Source organism: Acartia tonsa, chromosome 12, assembly GCF_053477335.1.
Source record: "Acartia tonsa isolate MP-2025a chromosome 12, ASM5347733v1, whole genome shotgun sequence".
Lineage (NCBI taxonomy): Eukaryota > Metazoa > Arthropoda > Copepoda > Calanoida > Acartiidae > Acartia > Acartia tonsa.
Genome location: NC_137271.1, coordinates 45,081,171 through 45,104,639, shown reverse-complemented (window position 1 = coordinate 45,104,639; position 23,469 = coordinate 45,081,171). Strand labels below are relative to the sequence as shown.

Sequence of the window (23,469 nt, the reverse complement as noted above, 5' to 3'; positions counted from 1 at the left end):
TAAACTTCTAGTTGGCTAAAATAATGATCCCCCATACCATAACCATAACCCTTTTACCCCTTCACCTATCCTCTTATTTGATGAACGAACTGACCAATAAATGAGTTTCATGTTAGCAAGCTAAATTGACGACTTTTTTCCAAGTATATTCTACATCCATTCATGTATCATACTATAAAATCTTCAAAACTGCATACTATACGTCTTTGAAAGGGAGGGAGGGGACATTGGGCTATTTATTACACCAGTCCCCAAAAGTTTTATAATAACGTTTTCTAATTTCTTGATCGTCTGCCTTTCGAAACTTTTATTAAAATCTGCTTTGTTGGTGTCCGAACGTTTTAACCACTTATTGTAATCTAAAGAAGGGGTAATTTTGTGCATCATCATTGGGATGTGCCTCAATTTATCGGCCATTGTCTTATCCTCCTTTAGTCATTGTCTTATCTTTAGATACCTCCTTTTTTGGCTATTGTGGCTTTCTGTGATTATAAAACAGTCTTCTGCGGATATGAAAATATGCAGCGGGGATGGAACAACCTTTTTTTGTTGTCTGTTGATTTTAAGAGCTGAGCTTATATTAGGGACAAAAAAGGTTTTAACTTTTAAACATGTCAATTAAAAATAAAGGCTTACATACAACACGGCCATACACTTTATTTTGACTATATCTGCCAGTTTAAACAATCTCTTGTGCTGTTATTGTATCAACATAAGTCAGAAAATATCAAATACTGATTAGAAAAGCGTTATTTAATAGATGCTTTTTTAGTGGTTTATCTTATCTACGAAAATATTAACTTTTAATTGTATGTCTATAAAATATATGCTACTTTATTCAATAAAATTTTTTTAGGGACTAAAACTATCTTCCCGAAAAAAACAGGAAAAAATGTCCGAATTTGGAGAAAAAATTTTACCTCGGATGAACAGTGTCCAATTTTCTTGTTTGGGTTAGTCGTTGGCTGTGCTTCTTCTTTTTAGTCCTACAATAAAACATATTTGTTAATGACGTACATATCGTGTTATCTAAAGCTTCGCTTAATTTATTTTTCCTTCACGGCTCAGTATGAACTTTATTTCCACTGGATTAAAACCGGTTTTGAAGCTCTGTCCAACACAAAAAGGAAATCAAACTATTTTCATATACTAACTCGGTTCCGTGGTTAGAGGGGAGGAAGGGGGTAGGGGAGAAATCGACTCCCCCCTTCCCCTAATTTATAATTTATTTTGAAAAGACAAAGTAAAAAAAATGTCTAGGGACGATTTCTTTGGGAGATTGGTGGTACCTCTGAGAAGCTACATTGTCAAGGAGACCAAATTGGTCCAGCGGTTATCATGATTCTTCAGTTCACACACATATACATCTTGTTACTTTAAACTAAAATCCTTGTTTACCTGTCAACGTCCGGTGTAGAAGTTAGGTGACTTGGATCCTGCCGTTTCACTATAAATCTCACCTAAAAATAATAAGAAAAAGTTACTATAAAATCAGAAAGGGAGAGGGACTTGGGCATTACACAATAAACAAGTCCCCAAAGTTTTATATTAATGTTTTCTTATTCGTTGCCTTTTGGATCTTTTATTAAATTTTGATTGGTTGGTTCATTATCTTTAGTGTTTAAAGGTTTTAACCACTAATTATAATAGGTTATTTTAGTGCATCATCATTGGGGATGTACATCATTTTATCGCCCATTGTCTTATTACTTTAGATCAATGCTATGAAATACTGTTAAGTTAGACTTTTCTCCTTTGCTGTCCGTCCACCCGTCCACAAAGAATGCTTTTATTCTCAGATTTGTCATGTTAGATTTACCCTATCTATTAAAAAGCGTGCATTATGATTCCTGTTACGATTGAATATTGTCATCCATGTTTTTACTAAAAGGTCTGACTTTACAGTCGGGGCGACTACATGCTTATTGGTTTATTTGCACATTCTACATAGGTGTAGCATTTTAGACAACTAACTCTTTGATTTCAATCCTTAGTCTTAAAGTTGCATATCAATACAGCTTATACCAACAACGAAAATTAATTTGGAAAAAAATCACGAAACCTATACGTGATTTTCAGCTTTCGTTGGGGGGCAACACTTACTGAAATCGACGACCCTTTTATCTGCCCCCGAAATATTACTTTAGATTTATTTTGCTTGTTGGCTATACCTAATTCCTGATTTCAATAATTTAAAGTAATAAGATCTATGCAGTTTGCCTTAAATTGTAATTATGCCTCCAAAAAGAATCAAATTATGAAGAATAAAACAAAGATAAATTTGCAGACATGAAAATCGCCAGTTTTAAGAAGAGACAATAAACCTTAATACAGTAATAACAACGAAAAAATCTAAAGTATGGTGTATGCATGTTTCTACTAGTATGTGATTGATTGTTTGTATGGACGTAAAACATATACCAGTTTTAGAGTAGCTGCGCTCCTAATAATTATTGCAATTTGAAAATTGACCCCTTAACGTCTTAATGAGTGAGCAAATAGCTTTGCATTTTAAATTAGGGAAGTAATAAGATAGAGAAAGATTTTATGAAAAAAAAAATCAAATATAATCCTTTTTTTGTTTGATTAGTGCCAGGGATCTAAAGAATAAGATAATGGCCGATAAATTGATGTACATCACTGATAATGATACACAAATTTACCCCTACTGAGGGTTACAATTAGTGGTTGAAACGTTTAAACACTTAAGTGAATGATACAACCAATCAAAAGTCCCAAAAGTTGTTTAGCCAACGAATATGAAAAGGTTATCATAAAACTTTGGGGACTAGTGTAAAAACAGCCCATTGTTCCCTCTCTCTTTGAACAATTATACTTTGTAGGCCAAGACTACTTTAATTTCATACAGTTGACATAATTATTGTCCCGTCGATGTGATGTCAGGCATTGATTCTTTAAATTTCACCAGTATTGACATGCAAGAATCTAAAACTATTTCTGTGTTACAGTTTGCTGTTCTGTTTTAATAAAGCTTATTGTTAATTAAAATTTTTCATAATTTTGAATCTTTTCTTTAGTATTTGTCTAACCTGTTCTACTTTTAACTTTGAGAATACATTTTCTGAAAAAATTGCCTAAAAATTGGTAATTATCTTTGCTAACAACAGAGATATTTAGAATGAACGCAATCCGTTATTTTTTTGTATCAACCTTAACTGATACCCCAAATTATAGGAAGTCTCCAAAGTTGTTAAGCCAACTAATAAGAATACGTTATAAAACTTTGAGGACTAGTGTAATAAACAGCCCAATGTCACCTCCCTCCTGGGTTCCAATTGCTTCTAGTGCATGAATCTGTGTTGTTCATTGAAATGTTAAAATTATCCCCTGCTACTGAATATTAAATATTTGTACATAGTTATTAGCGCAAGTATTAGCACGAGCAAACAATTTAGAATTTTTTATACACAATAGGCTAGTGTCAGGTTTTCAGTAAAGCTACATTTTAGGTGCCAAAGTTTTACACAAGTAAAAAGTATTAATTTCTAAATTTTGGTGATTCCTGTAAAAATTAGGTACAATTTAGAAAGCATAGCAACATTTAATAGTTACCAGAAAGTCTGTACGTCAATTTAAAAAATTAAACATTAAAACTCTTTGACAACAACTTTTTTGTATGATATAATCATTTTTGAAACCTTGATTTCTAGTGCAACAAGGTATAATATTTTAAGCCAAGCATCTCAATGATATAAGGTTATCATCCTTGTTGAAATAAGATTAAATACTTGGGCATTGAATAAAAGTGCCTGCAACTGACCATTTACCGATATAATAAAGGAAATAAATTTGATAGGTTATAAAGTTTTTTTTGAAAAAATCCATAAGCCTAAACTAATAACATTAAAAGTTGCAACAAATAATACTCTATATTTATTTAAAAGAAATGGGCATTTGTTCTTGAAAACAAAGATTTTTCTAAGAACAAAGATGAAATCATGATTAAATTAAGCTAGATTTCTTTCAAACTTTTAGCTATTATATCGATTAACAATATTTTATGTCGACCAGGGGCATTTGATAAATTTGCCTATAACTGATTTCCAAACGACATTTTATTATGTAAGTCATATTATCACTACAGCCGTATGCTGATACTGGCGGCTATGCACCTAGAGGCCTCTATTTAAAGTACTATGTTTTTGGCGTGGTCTGAAGGTTAGGCTTTCTGAAGACTACTGGAACGATTAGGTTCTCCATCATAGAGAAGCTTTACATATGTTCCGGGTTGGTTTTAGTCTATTTTATTTTTAGAGTTGAGGGTTTAGGCTATTTTTTCTGTCTTACCCACTTTAATACAAAGCCCATAGATACTTGGGGGCGCAACTGCTATTTTTTTTATAATTCATTTCCCCTTCCCCTTATATAATTGTTTGTAATAGGCTAAAATTAACTTTGGTCAATGCAAAATTGTTAAATTACATACATATTAAATCCATAATTCTTTTAATTTCCTAATTCGTGCCTTTTCTAAAATATTATGCTCGGTGGGTGTTTTTTTAGGTTACGAAGCTACTCTATAGTTGTAAAACTCCGCAAATCCGGAACGCTTTGGGGCAAAGTTGATTTTTTTGGCCGCTACTTAAAAAAGGCTTCTGAAATTTTCCCAAAATAATGTCCATCTATATTCGTGGATATTATGACAGTGCAAACATTTTCATCAATTTAGCTTCCTAACATGGGGATGGGGTAAAGGGGATGGAATCTTTATTTTAGCCCGCTATGTCTTTCACTTTTTTGGAAAGTACATGAAAATCTGGTGTACGATCCAAGTAATAATATATCCATTTCTCTATGTCATTTTAAAAGAGTTCTCTACAATCGTTTGTGTTTAAATTTTAAGCAAGTTTATATCAAATGCCTTAGTCTTCATGAGAACTAACTCTTGTTAAAAGAGTAATCAACTTGCATTTTAGCAAGTAAGATTTTAAGTCATAATTTAAACCAGTTCCTTGGCTTACAATTTACATTAGTATCACAGTTGAGATTCTGTCTTTGCAAACTTTTTAGAGCTGTAACTTATATGTGGCAAAAAGACTTCAGGAATTAATTTTTAAAAGTATGTAGAATTATTAACAAAAACTGCAGCTGTAATTATAACAAAAACTATAAGGACTGTCCGATTTAAAAACTTTGTAAAAGAATCATAGCTGCTATTTAATATTCGGTCACCTGTCCGTCTGTGAAAGGACATTAGCAAAAATTAGATTTATTTAGTTCTTATATAAGATAGGAACTTTTTTTAAAAAGTAGATTCCTATAACAATGAGGCATAAAACAACATTTGTAACATAAACAAAATAAGTAAAATATGATTTTATGAAAATGTTTTTTGAAATGTACTGTCCTTTTGTAAAACGATGGTAATTAAATTTCCAAAATGATAAGAAATTTAACCTTTGCATTTAATCATCCATTTTTTTGTATAATTTAGAACAAACTTCTATTCAAGTCATGTGTGTATGTGTGTTGGTTAAACAGATGAATTTAAGACGTAAAAACCAATGAAGGAGGTGAAATTGAACTATTGATATACCTGTCCTCAAAGTTTTTCTTATACGTTTGCTTTAAAACTTAGGGGACTTGATTAGTTCAAAGTGGCTGTGTCCAAACTTTTCCAACAATTTAAGCAGCAGAAGTGATAATTTTGGTCTTGGTCATTGGAGATATACACAATTTATCGTCCATTGTCTTATCCCTCTGGGTAGATGTCCATGTCTATTAGGTACACTTATTTCGAGTTAGATATACTTATATTAGCTGATTATTAAGTATCAAGATTAGACTATAAAAGTTTTAAAGATTTTTAATCAATATAATAGATTTGAAATCTGCATAAAATTTTAAGGATTTTTTATAAAATTAGTTTTTTATATAATTCTTTATTTAAAGGCGCAAATACAAATTAAGTTAAATAATTTTGAGATCTGTGATTGGTGGATTGAAAACTATCTGCGCTCTGATTGGAGAAGCTTAAGTGACGTACATCATTCAACCAATTAGAGCGTAGGTAGTTTCCAATCCAGCTATCCTATTGGTCAAAATTTATTAACTTAAATCGTATTTGCGCCTTTAAATAAAGAATTATATAAAAACGAATTTTATAAAAAATCCTTAAAATTTTATGCAGATTTCAAATCTATTATATTGATTAAAAATCTTTAAAACTTTTATAGTCTAATCAAGATGTCTCATTATCTACATGTATAACTTACTTTTTTTCAAGAAAATTATGAAATGGTTAATTCAGAGCAGGTTTTAGGCTATTTATCGGGAGGGTTTTCCAAAAGTTATGATCATAAAGTAAAAAGCGTGAAAAAGATATCCTAGATTTTAAAACAATCGTCCTTTGTTAATTTTGACCCATTTAAGTGCTTATTTCTAGCAGAGTGTGGACTTTTAAAGAAAAAACTAATTTATTATATTTTTCTCTCTCTTCCTAACATTATCTAATTTTATATTTTTTCTATTTTGTTTTTTCTACTAAAATTGTGTAGTAAAGAATGAGAATTTAAGTGCTTGTGATAGCACAACAATTTTTTTTGCATAGAAAATACGGTGAAACATCATAACCGCGCATATTACTGATTTTTAAATCAAAAGCATTCCTCGGACTTTAAATTCAACTGGATTCAAAACTTTATCATATTTGTTGGCTTAAAAAAATGTAATAAATATTGATTGGTTGGTACAAAATAGCAATGTTCAAACATTTCAACCAATATTTTTAAAATAAAATCAGGTGTTATCATTTATCGTTCAGTGTCTTATCCCTTAAGATCCTTGACTAAATTTTTCGGGTAAAGTCCCTTTCGTGGCAACGCACCTTAATGGGCGATTCTTCGTATTTTTCACAGTAGCTTTTCTCCTATTTCTAGCCCCTGCGGGGCCAATTGCCTAACCCTGTGAGGCAATCACCTAACCCAATATAACCTAACCTAACCTAAAATAACCTATAAAAGCCATTTTAAAAATCCGACGAATCGCCCCTTAAGGTGCGTTGCCACGAAAGGGAATATTCCCAATTTTGCTATCGACGTTGTGTATTTTGAATATTATGATACATTTTGAAATTATGTATTTTTGCGGAATGTATGAGACACCAGCAAATAGATAGTTAGTAATCGGAGTAGCAATCATAGTAGGGGCAGGAGAATTGCAGTCAGAAATATGATAAATAGATCCAAAGATGTCCAAGTTTTTTAGGGGGGGGGGGGATTAAAATCTCAATAGGGAGGGGGGGGGGGTTGCACTTTAACAAAAACAACTTTCGTTTTGAAAAGAAAAAGAAAGATAATTTTTTTTCTTTGGGGTGGTAATTTTTTCCTAGGGGCGATATTTCTGTGGTGGTACCCTCCCCCAAAACAGTTATATACCTTCCTAGTACCTAAACTGTAAAGGAGAATCATATCAGTTAAGCGGTTAGCGAGATCCTTCGGTAGAAACAGACAGAAATACTGCTACTTTTATATATGATAGATTTATGAATAAAGCTTTGAATTGATTTAAAATATCACAAATGTTTTACATATTTATTTTTAATAAAATTTGTCTATTTTAGTGGTGGTATCAAGGTATGAAAGGATAAAATTAGAATCACTTTACATGTAACAAGAACAAATATCTTCAAAAATGGTGAAGATAACAAGGTGAAAATTTGATGTTTGAAGATTTTTTAAAAACAGGATTGCCATTTTTAAGTCAGGTTTAAAGATTATGCTGTTTATTACACTAGCCCCCCAAGTTTTATAAGAACGCTTGACAATCATTGGTAATGTACATCACTTTGACGGCCATAGTCTTATCCCATTAGATCCATGATTTAACCCCCTTTTAACAAACACAAATGATAGGCAGAGTAGCTTTGCTCAAAAAAGTTGAAATTTTCTCAAGATAAAAACAGTTCCTATACGAAATTTGAGTTTTTTATGCATTTTTTTTGAAATTATAGTAAAATGTATTTTTTTGGAGATACTGGTTTTCATGTAATTGAAATATAATTTTATAGCAATTTGAAATAGCTCCTAAATGTTCTAAAAACATACAAGAAAATGCTGTTTATCATAATTTTTTGTAGCGCAGCTACTCTATAACTGGGGTATGTTTGTCTGTTTGTCAAAATGCGGTAATAGTTTTTTTTTATAGCATCATATTTTAGACAGTTTACCACGGATATTGAAATTAAAAATAAAAGATTAAAAACAGTTTTGTTACCCCTGAGGGGCCAAAACTGATATCAATTTTAGATTTTTATATTAATATTCAACTAAAATTGTCTGCAATACAAGGCTATACATGATATTTCAGCACGACTTAAAAACGGTTTAATTCAGCGGATATCAAGCGAAGCAATACTGGAAAAAGCAATGTTGTGCGAATAATTGTTTTTCACTGGTGTCCTGGATAGGAAACAGGTTTTTTTTGACATACGTCTCACAAGACCTATGTAGTCATGACCGGGAGACAATGATGGTTCAGTACATGACTTTCGTTAAATTGTGGTATCTGCCTAGGGTAAATGGCAGACACCAGAGTTCGAATAAAGACTACGGCAGTGTGAACAGACGTGGACACCTTACTATAGAGAAGCTACGCTTCTCTAGCATTCACTAGACAAGAATCAACATCTATTTCAGTTGTCACTTTATTGAAGGTGTAAAGGATACTAAAGCTATATACAACAAACAATAACTACATGGATAGGAATAAATGATCATAACATAAAAGCATTATAATACATATACAATAGTCAGTTTGGGCAATCATGATTCCCCATCCCTGGAAAGGGTGGGGGGGATTAAGAATACAGTTAACCATAATATAAATACATATGGATTAGGAATAAAGATGGTTAAAGATAAATCATACAGTAAAACATAGATAATTGCAATGGTTAGGTAGATGGCTATCCCTGTCTGGGGCAGGCAGGATAGCCCATGGAGCAGCACAATAGGTAGATAAGCATAGAGGGGTTGAGTGGTAGGTCTGGGTACTAAAGAGGGAAGGTTTGATGATTACTTGTGACAACAACAGTCTGTGTGGGGGCAGGTTTAGATCCTTTATCCTCAGGGTTGAGGTGGTGCTGATAACTTGGTGGTTGAAGGGGAAGGTTCCGGTGCTTAAGATGGGAGAGGGAGGGGTAACACCCCTCCCTCCATTTGCAGGACAACTGAGAGATAAAATCAGTACCGTTATCTGACATCTTTTCAGGTGGCTTCATAATTGTAGAATAACAGGATTTAACTAGGTGCGTAGCATCACTATAATGTCTTGGTTTCTGCATGGTCCAGAGCTGCCGCATACCACAACTCTCCCCTCGGAAGGCTGGAGGGGTTGTCTGCACCGCCAGACTTCCGACAGTGGTTGCGGCCTTCAGTTTGTTGTCCTTGTGGAATGGGTCCGCCAGGATACCAGTTGCTGGACGGTGGTGGACTCCAGCCCTCCCCAGGTCTAACGGAATCGGCTATATCTGCTGGAGTAGCTGGTCCTGTTGGATCTTCTGGCCGTTGGATGTGTACCTCTGAGGCCACCCTGGCAACCTCCAGGGGTGGCACAGCACATGAGGGGGCTTGGACCAACAGCCGCCTGGTGTACACCTCTGCAGGTTTCTCCACTGGGCTGGTGGTCTCCATTGTGTTGGTCACCTTGCTGCTGGCAGGCTGGCTACTGGATGCAGGCGCAGTTTCTTCGCCCTCGGGGCTGGTCAGGTTCATTCGGCTTCCAGGGTCTCTGTCAACGCGGGCAGGTGGTGGTTGGCATACTGTAGGAGCGTTGCCTCCTTCAGGCTCATTCTGGACATTGGCAGGGTGGTGCATGGCAATCCGACCTGCGGGGTAGGGAAAGGTAACAGTCCACCCTTTATGCCGGAGGCTGTCTTGGATCTGCAAGGGTGGCTCCGCTCTAGTTGGCTGGGAGACAGGCCCATCCACGGACACTGCTGCTAGTGGACTGGAGGCACAAGGCTCCGGATTTCCTCCCCTAGCCTGAAGGGGTCCAGGCACATTGTCTCCATCTTGGGTAGACATAATTGTTGGGGATCCTCTACTTCTATGGTTAGGCTCGGCACTTGGCGCATCTAGTTGTGTTACTCCCCAGGCAGCGGTCAAAGCTTCTTCAGTTTGGCTGGTAATGGCTGATACCCTGGCTCCTGGGGCAGATGCAGGGGGCGCAGGCAAGTTTGGCCCAGCCCAAACTTCCTGGTACACCAGTGCAATACAATTACCCTGGCTTGGTTGAGGGAGGTAGACAGCTGGATGCAGTTGAAGGTGAGGGACAGCTGGACTCTCCCTGCTGGCTGGGGGCTCTGGCTGGCTGGGGGTGACGGGTGTCACCCCTTCCTCTGGGGCTGCGGGCTCATTCCGGGGTCCAGGTATCTCGGTGGCGGCGACGGTTGTCGCCCCAGGCACCAGTGTGGGGGCGCTGGATAGCACCCCCCAGTCTTCACAGGGGTCCAGGTCTCTCGGTGGCGGCGACAGTTGTCGCCCCAGGCACCAGCGTGGGGCGCTGGATAGCACCCCCCAGTCTTCACAGGTGGCGGCGACGGTTGTCGCCCCAGACATCAGCTTGGTGGTGCAGGGAAGCACCTCTCGTTCCTTCCAGGTGGCGACGCCGGTTGGCGTCCCATACATCGACTCAGACTCGCTGGCTAGCGCCTCTTGCCTCTCCCACTCGGCGGCCGCCAGGGCCTCCCCGTACACCGTCCCGGTGGCGCTGGGTAGCGCCCCTCGGCTCTTGCTGGGGGTGGCAGGGGTTACGGACACCGGTCCCCTGTGGTTGCGGCTGAGGTCCAGGCCAACCCGGTTGGGTTCAGCCGCTCCTCCCAGCACGTTGATCCTGGCCACCATGGTCCCAATCTGAGACACAGACTCCTGGGTAGCCGCGGCCCCAGCGGCGGCAGCTAGTTGGGGTGACGGCTGGGCATCTCCCTCCAGGTGGACCTGGGTGGCAGACTGGTTGCATGCAGGTTGTTGGGCGGCCTGGTGTTTCTTCGTTGCCCGGTCCCAACCGGTTCTACACTTGGCGGCTGTGTGGCCGTTGAAGCGGCAGCGCCCCTTCGTCCAGCTGGGTCCCATCAGGCCGGCTTCCCCAGGGTGTATCAACCTGCCAGGTCTCTCCTCCTCCAGTTGGGGCACCAGCTGACAAACAGGGTCTCCCCTACTAGGGGTCAGGCGGTGCTGGGCTGCTTGTGGTGGCTCCTTGGTTACATTCAGCCTCCTCCCCATACACACAGGTTCCTTCCATCCAACAGCGGCTCTCCTCCCCTGGGTGGCGAGGCCAGCCTCGGCCTTAGCTTCGGCAGGTGCTTCTCCACATGAGGGATCCTGCCTCTGGGTATGCCAGGTGGTTGGTAGCAAAGGCTGTTGATGGTGCCAGTCGGAAAGGGGGCTATGATCTCTGGGGGGTACCTGTGGCCAGTGTGTGGACAGGTACCCACAGGTGGACCAGCAAGGCCCAGAAGATGCCATACTGATGGTAGCCTGAACTGTATTCCGGACTGTCAGCAGACTGTTGGTAGCCACCTGAGTTGGGCCAGGGTTGCCAGCTAGTATTGCGTCCCTGCCAGGCTCCGTCAGCGGCTGGTGGGGAGCCCCTGCGGTGGTTCTGGTTTTGGCAAGGGGTGGCCTTCTTATTGACTTTCCTAGTTGGAGCTCTGCATCCTGGTGGGCCTCCATCTTCAGCAGCATGGGGGAACTTGGCTGGGACATGTGCAGTGGTTCAACAGAGTAGCGGCATCTGGTCTTGGAATGTGGGGGAACAGCCTCACTGCTGCTGGTCAACCCTGCTCTCTCCGTGCTGGGTAAAGTCTTCCACTGCAGCAGGTCACCAGTCCCCATCCTTAGGCCGGTCCCCAGTCGTTCCATGCCTGGGGGCTCCCAGGGAGGCTTGGGTGGCGGCTCCCCCACCCCCAGGTACGCGTCGGGCATCTGGGTGAAGAGCCTATTCCCCTGGGACAGCTCCCCATCCTCCAGATTGGTGAGGCCAGTGCCAGGGAGGACCTTTCCACCCCAGAAACAGGTGGTACTGGCCCTAGGGCTGGGCCCCTTTGAAATCTCAGTTCTGGTAGTAGTGTCCATCTTGGGGCTGGCCACTAAGTCTCTGAAGCTTGTCACCTTCTCATTAGGCTCAGTTGCATCGTTCAACACCCCCAGGAGGACACCTACAGGTTCAGCAACCCCCAGTCCAGTATTGCTATTTCTCGTACGTTGAGCACCAACTGAACAGGAGCTGTGCAGCGGACATTCAGTCACCCTTCCAGACAAGGGCATCTCAGGGACCAGGGGTCTGTGACCTGGCATGTGTTTGATGTTCACTGTACTCGACACAGTAGGCCAAAGTAATAACAGAAGCAGTATCTTGTAGATATAGGAGCAGAGTAGAGTAGCCGCACCGCAAGGAGGTTCGAGCCGGCTCACCCCTAGTATAAATACTATAGCTGTGTAATTAGGGTGGTAGTCCACGTAGCCGTAGGCTCGGTCCTCCTGGCTCAAGAGTTTCTGTGGCTGGCGCGCCCCCATGATAAGTAGTAGGGGGTTGGTCTGTTGGTGCCAGCGTCTTGTTTAACTGTTGAGCCTGAGTTGTTCTCCTTTCCAGTATAGCTCTTGATTTCTGTGGCAACCAGCGGATCTTAGCTTAAAGGTAACAGGGAATATGTTAGGTATCACAGATGTCTCTAGGAGCGTATCCGCTAGTGGATATATGGATAGGTAGGTTATCTATATATATACATGGCTACACGCCCATATATATATATATACGTGTATAGGAATATCCCCAGAGCTAGATAGCTTTTCCTCCTTGCTTCAAAAAAATCACGCTTCCTCTGTATATAGTTCACAACTATGAAGGTCGATGGTCCAGGTACACACCACCACTGCCCAGTGTGGGGCAGCAAGTCAGGCTATGTCCACAGGGTGGGCGTACTTTCGTTCAGTTATCATATCAGTTTCCAGTGTTGTTTGGTGAGGTTAGTATTCACTTACTTGTACCCATGATACAAAAAAAACAACCTTACTTATCACTTGGGTATTTATATATACATATATTTGTTTCACTAACCATTCAGCTTTGAAGTAGGGTTGGCAGGCTAGGAAGATGTTGAGGGTCTGAGCGGGTTTAAGGAACTGGTTTAGTTTTCCTTATCACACTGTAGACAGGGAGGGAGGAGCTTGCAAGTTTTTCTCCTAAAAAAATATCTCTGATGTATGCTATAGAATGGCCCCTCTCCTGTGTGGGTGTGTGTGTGTGTGTGTGTGCGTGGAATCTCCTGTCCTTGTAACGCGCGTCCGCGCCGTCAAATCCGCGCACACGGGGAAAACGCGCTCTCACCCCTCAACTCGCTCTCTCATTGGTCCGCTTCGTCCGTTGGATTTATGATATTTTCCGCACTCTGTTGCGCTATCCGTGAATGGCGCTCTGTGTGTCCGATCGCTAGCCCCACACTACAGACGGACTTAGTCTAGTGTGGGTAGGAAGGGGGAAGCGCGTGAGGGGACGGGGGTAACTCCGTCCGTTCCCCCTGTGAGGGAGGGGGGTAACTGTGTGCTGGTGTAATAGGGCCTTTTCTTCTTAATCCTAGGTTTACCTATTATATCACCCTGATTGTATTTGCCTTCAATGGAGAGGGGCCCCTCCCCTTCCCTTGGAATAAGGGGTGTATTGTTGTTGTTGTGCTGTGGGCTTGAGATTGTTTTGATTGTATATCAGGGTCTTTATTATGTTACATCTAGCTTCTATTTCTGTCCTTATCACAATTGCATAACAGATTTGTTTACCAACTCTGTTCTATTTTTAGCTGTTATCACAATACACAATAATCCAAGCCTGTTCTATTCTTAGATTTATCACAACACAACAATTTGTTTGCCAAGCTTTGCTCATAAATCTATTGTTTGGCCATCACACTAGGGTGGTAATCCCTGAAAATGTGATATAATATCTGTTTTCTAGATGGGTGGCTGCGTTGTAGCCTCTCAGGATACTCGGGGTTGACGTAGTTTTTCTCTGTTCTGGTGCACTACACTCGTATGTTAGCTCGCAGCTTGCAGCTATGTGGCATGTTTCAGCCTATCGGCGGCAGGGAATGTCCCGTCCTGCTAGCGCCGCTTGCAGCTATGTGGCGTGTTTCAGCCTATCGGCGGCAGGGAATGTCCCGTCCTGCTAGCGCCGCTTATCCAAATCCAGCTGATGGCGGCAGGGAATGTCCCGTCCTGCTAGCGCCACTGGTTCGGATCCTGCTATCTCTTGCAGTAAAATTGGCCTATTTTCAGCCGTTTACACTTATTTGGCTTGTTTCAGCCGGTCCGCAGGCCTGTTTCAGCCCTTTTGGCGCTCAATTCTCCGTTAGATATCAGCGCTGCTCGCGGTTATTCATCAAATTTTGCTGTCTCGCTTCCACAACTGCCGGATGCAGAGTTAAACTTTGCTGTCCAGGGTGGGTAATTCAGGTTGCTTGCGTCAGTTTTGCCAGATTCACTGCTGGGAGTACCTTAGCCTCAGATGCGCGTCTGCTCTACACTTGTGGTTCGCCGTAATCTCACACAGCTGTCACCAAAGTTGTGGTATCTGCCTAGGGTAAATGGCAGACACCAGAGTTCGAATAAAGACTACGGCAGTGTGAACAGACGTGGACACCTTACTATAGAGAAGCTACGCTTCTCTAGCATTCACTAGACAAGAATCAACATCTATTTCAGTTGTCACTTTATTGAAGGTGTAAAGGATACTAAAGCTATATACAACAAACAATAACTACATGGATAGGAATAAATGATCATAACATAAAAGCATTATAATACATATACAATAGTCAGTTTGGGCAATCATGATTCCCCATCCCTGGAAAGGGTGGGGGGGATTAAGAATACAGTTAACCATAATATAAATACATATGGATTAGGAATAAAGATGGTTAAAGATAAATCATACAGTAAAACATAGATAATTGCAATGGTTAGGTAGATGGCTATCCCTGTCTGGGGCAGGCAGGATAGCCCATGGAGCAGCACAATAGGTAGATAAGCATAGAGGGGTTGAGTGGTAGGTCTGGGTACTAAAGAGGGAAGGTTTGATGATTACTTGTGACAACAACAGTCTGTGTGGGGGCAGGTTTAGATCCTTTATCCTCAGGGTTGAGGTGGTGCTGATAACTTGGTGGTTGAAGGGGAAGGTTCCGGTGCTTAAGATGGGAGAGGGAGGGGTAACACCCCTCCCTCCATTTGCAGGACAACTGAGAGATAAAATCAGTACCGTTATCTGACATCTTTTCAGGTGGCTTCATAATTGTAGAATAACAGGATTTAACTAGGTGCGTAGCATCACTATAATGTCTTGGTTTCTGCATGGTCCAGAGCTGCCGCATACCACAAAATCACAGCTGATCATTTTTGTGGCTTTTTTTGAAAATTACTTTTATACCCAAATTTTCATAGTTTTTCCTTCAAAAATCACAATTTTTCTCACTTTTGCAGCTTAGTTAACTTAAATTTACACAAGAAAAGTATAATAAATAAAGCTGAACTAAAAAACTGTGTTATCATTAATAACAAAATCTTTAAGAATCTTGAATAATCTAAGATTTGTAGTCTAGAAATGAAATAAGAGTTATTTGAAGTAAATATTTGAATTGATGTCTAAACAACTCTTGTAATTAACTTTTTTTAAAATATTTCATGTCCCTGTTGCATGCCTCATGACATATTATATTCTTAAAACAAGTTTTCTTGAAGTATTAACAAGTTATCCTGCTCAATATTGGTTCCTAGCTGATTTGATGTCTCAACATCAAAACAATATCTGCTTGGAGTATAACATATATATCCACAACCACAGTTGCCATGTTTAAAGTTCTGTATTACCATATATACCAGGCTACAATTGAATATACAACCAGTCCTTGGTTCAAAAGAGCTTAGTAGAAGGTTAATATTTTTAACAAGTGGGATTATCACTTGTAAGTGTTTGACATGAACTTGGAATCCGTGTAAAGACCAGTCTATAGCTGGTCTTGATTGAGTCTCTACCTTTTGTACACACTGCTTGTCTTTACTACTGATTAAATGTCATAGTGAGAACCATGGAAGGTTTTACAAAGGTGAACCTACAGAATGATTATAGATACAAATTGGATTCTAAGCTGAATGAATAATTTGCAAGATAGTGTATTCAAGATAGTGTAAGAGCAGCTAACTGACAGGAAAGCACTTGGCTCAGAGCTTGAAGAAAATAATAGTAGCTTATTACTAGAGTGAATGTGAATGCTGGTTACATGATCATAACTGGATTTTATTCAAGTGTGATTTCCAATGGCGACTTTAAAATCCAATTTAAAAATAAACACAGGCAAGTTCTTTGTCCTAAGCAGATTAATGCTACCCTTCCTAAAAGCTACCAGTAGTAAAGGGACCTAGGAAGGTGTTGAACAGGAAGACCAAAATGTAGGATTAGCAAAGCAAAAATAAAGGGCAGTTTGTCTATCAAGTGGTGTTAAATTTGGAATCATAGACCCACCTGACTTTCAATCAGCAGAGTAGGTGGAAACCATGGTGAATTTTTGAGTAATAGAGAATGAGAGGATATGAGCTCTTAGATGAAGTAACTAAGGCAAGGGAGTCTTAAAGACCATGTAGCTAGATGCATGGCAGTCTTGGCTTTCATTCATGGAAAGATCTCTCATGACAGTAGTTGGTTCAAAGGAAACCAAAGGAAGTAAAAAGTAAGAATACTTGAAAGTTTATTCTGAATCTTGAGGTTATCCCTTTATATGGCAAAAGCCAAGCCCCAAGTTCAATAGCAAACAAGTGCCATTAAGAAAGAGTCAAAAGTGTGTGAAATTGTTGATTAACAAACAAGGTCACAATTCGAAACTGACTTCCATCATGATTCATAGGCTGGGTGAAACATGTCAGCCGGCTAGAATAGAAGTCTGGCTATACCAGGGTGGAAAGAGGTACCCTGTTTAGTGGAAAGTAATATGAGGCATATTTGTTAAAGTTGAAGGACAGGGACAGAAACTTTAACGTCTTTAAACAAGAAGTTTAACATGTAAATTGATAGGAGATAATGTTTTAGTGAAAGAAATTTGGGGGCAATAACTTTATGTTGTGGAGACAAAGGCAAAGTCAGATAGATTGAATCATGTTAAAGCCAGAGATCGGTTTTTAATAAATGCCGCGTTTTTTCGACAATTTTTTAGATATTGATTGATTGAACGAAGACGATGGGAGAGTATACAACATAAGAATTCAAAATTTTAAAATTAATATTTTAGCCATTTGTATAATGTCTAAAACAACTTAAATCCATTTTCGCTGCATATTTATTAATGCATCTTTTTAGATCTGCATATTAGACATTATACAAATGGCCAAAATAATAATTTTAAAATTTTGAATCCTTAAGTTGTATACTCTATTTTAAACCTTATTTCATCTTGAAGATCAATGCCCCGTACGATTTTAACAGAGTATACAAATTAAGAAATCAAAACTTTAAAGTTATCATTTTAGCCATTTGTATAATATCTAATAATATAAATATGCAGCGAAAATGGATTTAAGTTGTATTAGACATTATACAAATGGCTATAATAATAATTTAAAAATTTTGAATTCTTATGTTGTATACTCTCCCATCGTCTTCGTTCAATCAATCAATGTCTAAAAAATTGTCGAAAAAACGCGGCATTTATTAAAAACCGATCTCAGGTGAAAGCCTATGGAGGCTAGAAGCAGTTCTGACGTGCAAATTTATTGTTGAACATTAACTCTTACTCAATTTCTAGACTACAAATCTTATTCCATTGATTCTGAAAGATCTTGTTATAGGTGATAGCACAATCTTCAGTACAGCTGTTACTTATTATACTTTTCTTGCGTAAATTTAGGCTAACTAAGCAGCAAATGTGAGAAAATTGAGATTTTTTTGGAAAAACTATGAAATTTTGGATAAAAAAGTAATTTTCAAAAAAATCCTCAAAAATGATCAGCTGTGATTTAACGAAAGTCATGTACTGAACCGTCATTGTCTCCCGGTCATGACTACATAGGTCTTGTGAGACGTATGTCAAAAAAAACCTGTTTTCTATCCAGGACACCGGTGTTTTCTTTTCATTTTAACATCAATGAAACGGAAGATGACTAAAGCCCCTCCACAGTAAGCTATAAAAATTGGAAAGGATTTTAATGAATATAATAGATTTGAAATCTGCATAAAATTTTAAGGAATTTTTATAAAATTCGTTTTTTGTATAATTCTTTATCTATAAGCGCAAATACAAATTAAGTTAAATAATTTTGACATCTGTGATTGGTGGATTGAAAACTATCTGCGCCCTGATTGGAGAAGCTTAAGTGACGTACATCATTCAACCAATTAGAGCGCAGGTAGTTTCCAATCCACCTATCCTATTGGTCAAAATTGATAAACTTAAATTGGATTTGCGCTTTTAAATAATGAATTATATAAAAAACGAATTTTATAAAAAATCCTTAAAATTTTATGAAGATTTCAAATCTATTATATTCATTAAAATTCTTTCCAATTTTTATAGCTTACTCCACAGATTATAATCATACGATAAAATAACCAATTAGAGGCCAGCATAAATTTACCATTGGTCAATTACAGTGTATACTGGCCTCTCATTGGATATTCTATCGTAATAATCTGTGGAGGAACTTTAATCATCTTCAATGTAACGATTTTTTACAAATAACAAAACGTAAAAATATGCCAAAAATCATTTTTTTAACAATTAAATACCATAAGGTTCTTTTAAAATTTTTCTTTGCTATTTACTTTCCCCTTTAAATATCCTTATTTTCAAAAGAAATACATTTATACTGAGAATTATAGAAGGGAAAAATATAAATAGACAATTTTCAGAATTTCTGTGTGAAATCTAAAGGAATATTCCTTTAATTTTAAGGGAGGAATAAAATAGCCCCCCCCCCCCCCAATCTTTTATTTTAAGTTATTTAGTATATCTAAAATTCACAGTATTATGCTGATATAGTTAATGACAATTTCAGTGGCCGAAAAGTTAGGACCAAGAACGGGTGGAGGGTTAGGGGGGGGGGGTGAGGGGGTCAAGGGTAAAAAATAAAGGATTGCAATTTATGTTTGCAAATTTGCAATTAAGAAATTCTTAGACTTCTAAAATCATAATAATTGCTGTCCTTCAGAGCTGAAATTGATCTGATTTTTAAATGCATGGCATCTCTACAATAATAGTTATTTACTTTAATTATAAGAGTTCTAAAATAATGGATTTTTTCGTATTCATTCGAAACCGATTATTATGCGGTGGATTAGAACCGGTTCTCAGCCATACGACAAAAAATATGTATAGCATTTCAGTTTTTTACGAATATAAAAATGTACAATCACAAGAACAAAACTAGTTTTTAGCCAGTTCCTTCAGCATCTCGGGGCTAAATAAACTGGTTTTAATCTTATAATTGTACATTTTACATCCGCGGAAAACTGTTTATAATACGATGCGAGAAATAACTATATTTCTATAATATAACTGATCCGATTTTGAAAAGCGTGACATCTCTAAAATTAAATCTGTATTTAAGGCCGTTGGTTTCAAATTTAAAAGCCCTCAAATCACAACAATTATTGTCCTTATTGGTTATCTATTAGGCCTATGGTTTAAATAATATGCAAATTATCCCTATAATAAAAACTAGTCACTGCGAATTTTAAAAGAAAAAAAGTTGACCCTTTAAATTCCACCTTGAAGTGATAATTTTCTAATAGTTTATAGTCCACTAAGTCGTAAGCAGTTAAAATTAAAATCCATTAAGTCCCTTCTAACGAGATATTGGCAACTTTTTGCACAAATTTTCGCAAACGGCAATTATTTCCTTTATTTGGAGTTTTGGTTAATAACATTTTCATAAAAGTTTTCAGTAATAATCATTTAAGATCCATTGTTGAGAAGAAATGACTGAAAAAGTGTGTTTCCATGCAAAATAAGCTTAAAATCTAATGATTTTAAAAATTAGTGATTTAATAGTAAAAAAAAAATATTTTTAACTTTTTGATAGCCTAAATATGTTTAATTTAGTTTTTTTATATAATCTATTCTTTAAAAAGACAGGCATATTCTTTCAGATTTGAAAAAAATTAAAAATCGGAATTAATCAAAATTAATCTATAGCCTTTAAAAAATACTTTTGATATTTTTAACCTATATAATCAATAAAATCAATGGAAAATAAAATATTTTTATAAAACAAACTTTTGGAAAAGGTTTAAGATAACTTCATAAAAGTAGCATTTAAGTAGGATATTTTTCTTGTCTTTAAAAAAATGCAAATTAAACATAGTTAACGACTATTTAATTAGCAAGAATAGTAATAAAATATTTCAATAACTGCTTAAACCTTTTTGTGGCCATGTTATTTACTTAAACAGAAATTCTATTTTGTCAGAATTATAAAAATAATGAAGTATTTTCAAAAAAGCTTGCAAAATAAACGTAATTTTATCAAACTTCCTCACAGTTTATAGAGGGTATTGTTGTAAAATGTTAATTAACAAAATAAAATCTTCAATTTACAACGTTTAAAACACCTAAAAGTAAATTCTAAGCTAAATTAGATTTATTTCCTAGATTTAGAGTAGCTGCGCTACTTAAAAAAACATCTAGTATTAAAACCAATCAGCTGATCAAATTGCTATAGACATCATTTGTTGGGTTGTTATTAACTGAAACATTTATTTTCTTTTTAATTCTAAAACGATGCTTGCCATGCTAAAAACGCTACGCCCCCAGCAATCATTATGGGCACTAGAATTTAATCCCCTCTATTTTTTAATTTAAGTTTTACAAAAAAAACAAGGACCACATCTGTTCAGCGGATAACGAGTTCCTTTGCTAGAGACAGATATACATACATCCCGTTATTTCCATATAAGGACTAGCGGCTACGTACCCTTAAAGTCTCTAGGGACACTTGGGGATAGGAAGGGGAGGGAGGGGGGGGGGGTGGGTGGAGAGTCGCAACTACACTTAAGATCATAGTTTTTCAAAAATTTTAGAGGGTTATTTTTTGTTAGGAGCAATTTTTATATTGTGGAGGTACCCTTTCCCAAAATAGTTATAAACATGGCCAGGACATATATAAAGCTTTAATGTAAAGAAAAACCATATCTGTCTAGCAGTTAGCGAGATCCTTTGAGATAAATAGACATCATGTTACTGTTATATAAGGATAAAAATCAAAGACGCCCAAGCTTTTTGGGGATTCAAATTAAAAAAAGAGTTATGCGACAGGTTTGCCCGACTGTTAAGGGTTAAGTAAATTATACAATATGACATTTAGTCAAATTTCAAACAAATATTTTTTCATTAATTCATTTATAAAAATCAATAGGTATTATAAATATGAACTCACAAAGAGACGTTGTATGTTATCATAATACATTTAGTCTGCTATGTAAAACAAAAAAAAATTTTTTCTTCTTTCATTGCAGGGATGATTCTGGTACAAAAAAAACAAAAAAAATAAATTATTTTTAAATTAATTTGATATTACCGTACAATATTTTTTTATATACATAATTTAAGAAATATATTCATAAAATCTTCACCTGTCATAAAGACGACATATAAAATCAACATCCTGATAAGGATATTAAAGTTTATGTTGAAAATTTTCAAATTCATTTTATGCTTAAGAAGGAACGAGAAGGAATTGAATCTCAACATTTATGATGGTTTGATGATTTTTCTTATTTCTATAATTTGATATTATCATCCTTGTTAGGTAATATTTAAATGCTTCAAAAAAGCATTTTATTTAAATAGTAGCATTTTGTATTTTTAAAATGTTTCAAAGACCTTGTAATCTTAAGGATAGGTCATTTAAATAATTACTTTTCAAATGATATCAACTTAACAGTAATATCATTTTATGTATTTTTAAAGGCGAAGCTTTTCTATTATTAGGGTCGGAACGTTCGTACGTCCGTACGTCACGGATAGTTAGATCTTTTCGCAAATTTAATTTCGTTGATTTTTAACTTTTTAAAGAACAAATTTATATGTGATAAAATTAACCGATCTGATTTTTGGAATACTGATTCCTTACACTGTTATAAGCGAAGTATCTCTATAAGCAAGCTCTAAACATGTAAGCATGTCCGTAAACAGTATCCTACATTTAAGCAGTTTTCAACAAATTTACCTACAGTTTTGTTTCAACTTTTATACATTTATAGTTCTCACACTTTACAAGTGTTAATGTTCATTTGTCCTACCGTTTCAGAGCTTCGCTTTTATTGATGTTGTCATCCTTGTTCTATATATTTATTTATCTAAACTTATATCAACATTTTTTTATGTTTTTCTCTATTTATTCATCTCTTTATCTATCTTATCGATTTGCTATCTTGTCTATCTGACTGTCTGTCTTATTCATCTGTTTTTCTGTCCGTACTTTCTGTAACTATATTTATTCTGCTATTATAGGCTTAAAAGTTGGGTGATAAAGGTGCTAGTACAAGCCCCCATAAAATGATGTGGCTTCTGTAGGTAACCCCTAAGATGTTTTAAAAATATCTATGACTTAACCTCCCCCCACCCCCCCCCCCCTATATAAAGATATTTTTAAAGCTTTTTAACTCCTATATTATCAGTAACCTTCCACCACCCCCTTCCTTTAACTTTTAAAACGCAATCCAAAAACAACAAAAATTGTATATCTTAGTATCTATCTATCTATTGTATTGAATAAATAAATTACCTCAGATTTATCTTCTCCCCAAGCTTCCCACACTTTTAAAATTCTTCGTGAATTGTTCAACCTAAAAACAAAACAAAAATGTATTGGATCTACTGCAGTTCACGGTAAAATATTGCTGGTAAGCAATATTTCCATAAACCTATGAATTTTAAAGGCTGCTAGCTGCCAAACGGCTGAACGAACAGACCATGCTCGCACATTGTTTTAAGCGGCATAAAAAGGCCTACAAATAATCTGGAATAGCCATAAATCAATAATGCATATATATCTCGCAGTGCAGAGAAATGCACGAAAAAGACCTATTTTACGCGTTTTTTCTTCAGTGAAGCTTTCCCTGTGCATAATTGGATCTTGGCTATTCCAGATTATTTATAGGCCTTCTTTTGCCGCTTAAAACAATGTGCGAGCATGGCGTTCAGCCATTTGGCAGCTAGCAGCCTTTAAAATTCATAGATTTTTAGAAATATTGCTTACCCAGCAATATTTTACCGTGAACTGCAGTAGATCCAATGTATTTAACATTGTACCTTAATGTCCTAGTAATCGTCCTTATAAGAAAGTAACATGATGCCTGTCTGTTTGTTAGTCTGTCTGTGTGTTTGTATGTTTGTACTGAAGGATCTTGCTAACCTCTAATTAAATTGCTTTGGTGTATACTGTCATCCTTGTTTTTATGAATATTACATAACAT

At 37.2% G+C, this 23,469-nt stretch overlaps 2 protein-coding genes across 2 annotated transcripts in view; both read right to left on the bottom strand.

Moving 5' to 3' along the window:
• Window positions 1–23,469, bottom strand: part of LOC145334047 (uncharacterized) — a 344,996-nt gene that overhangs the window by 217,042 nt on the left and 104,485 nt on the right. The window lies entirely within an intron of this gene.
• Window positions 1–23,469, bottom strand: part of LOC145334048 (uncharacterized) — an 88,717-nt gene that overhangs the window by 50,103 nt on the left and 15,145 nt on the right. Inside the window, exons 3-5 of the mRNA XM_080179326.1 lie at window positions 22,779–22,839; window positions 1,399–1,460; window positions 921–986 (exon numbers count right to left, since the gene is read on the bottom strand). Of these exons, the coding sequence (XP_080035452.1) occupies window positions 921–986; window positions 1,399–1,460; window positions 22,779–22,839 (189 nt within the window). The remainder of the gene's footprint in view (window positions 1–920; window positions 987–1,398; window positions 1,461–22,778; window positions 22,840–23,469) is intronic.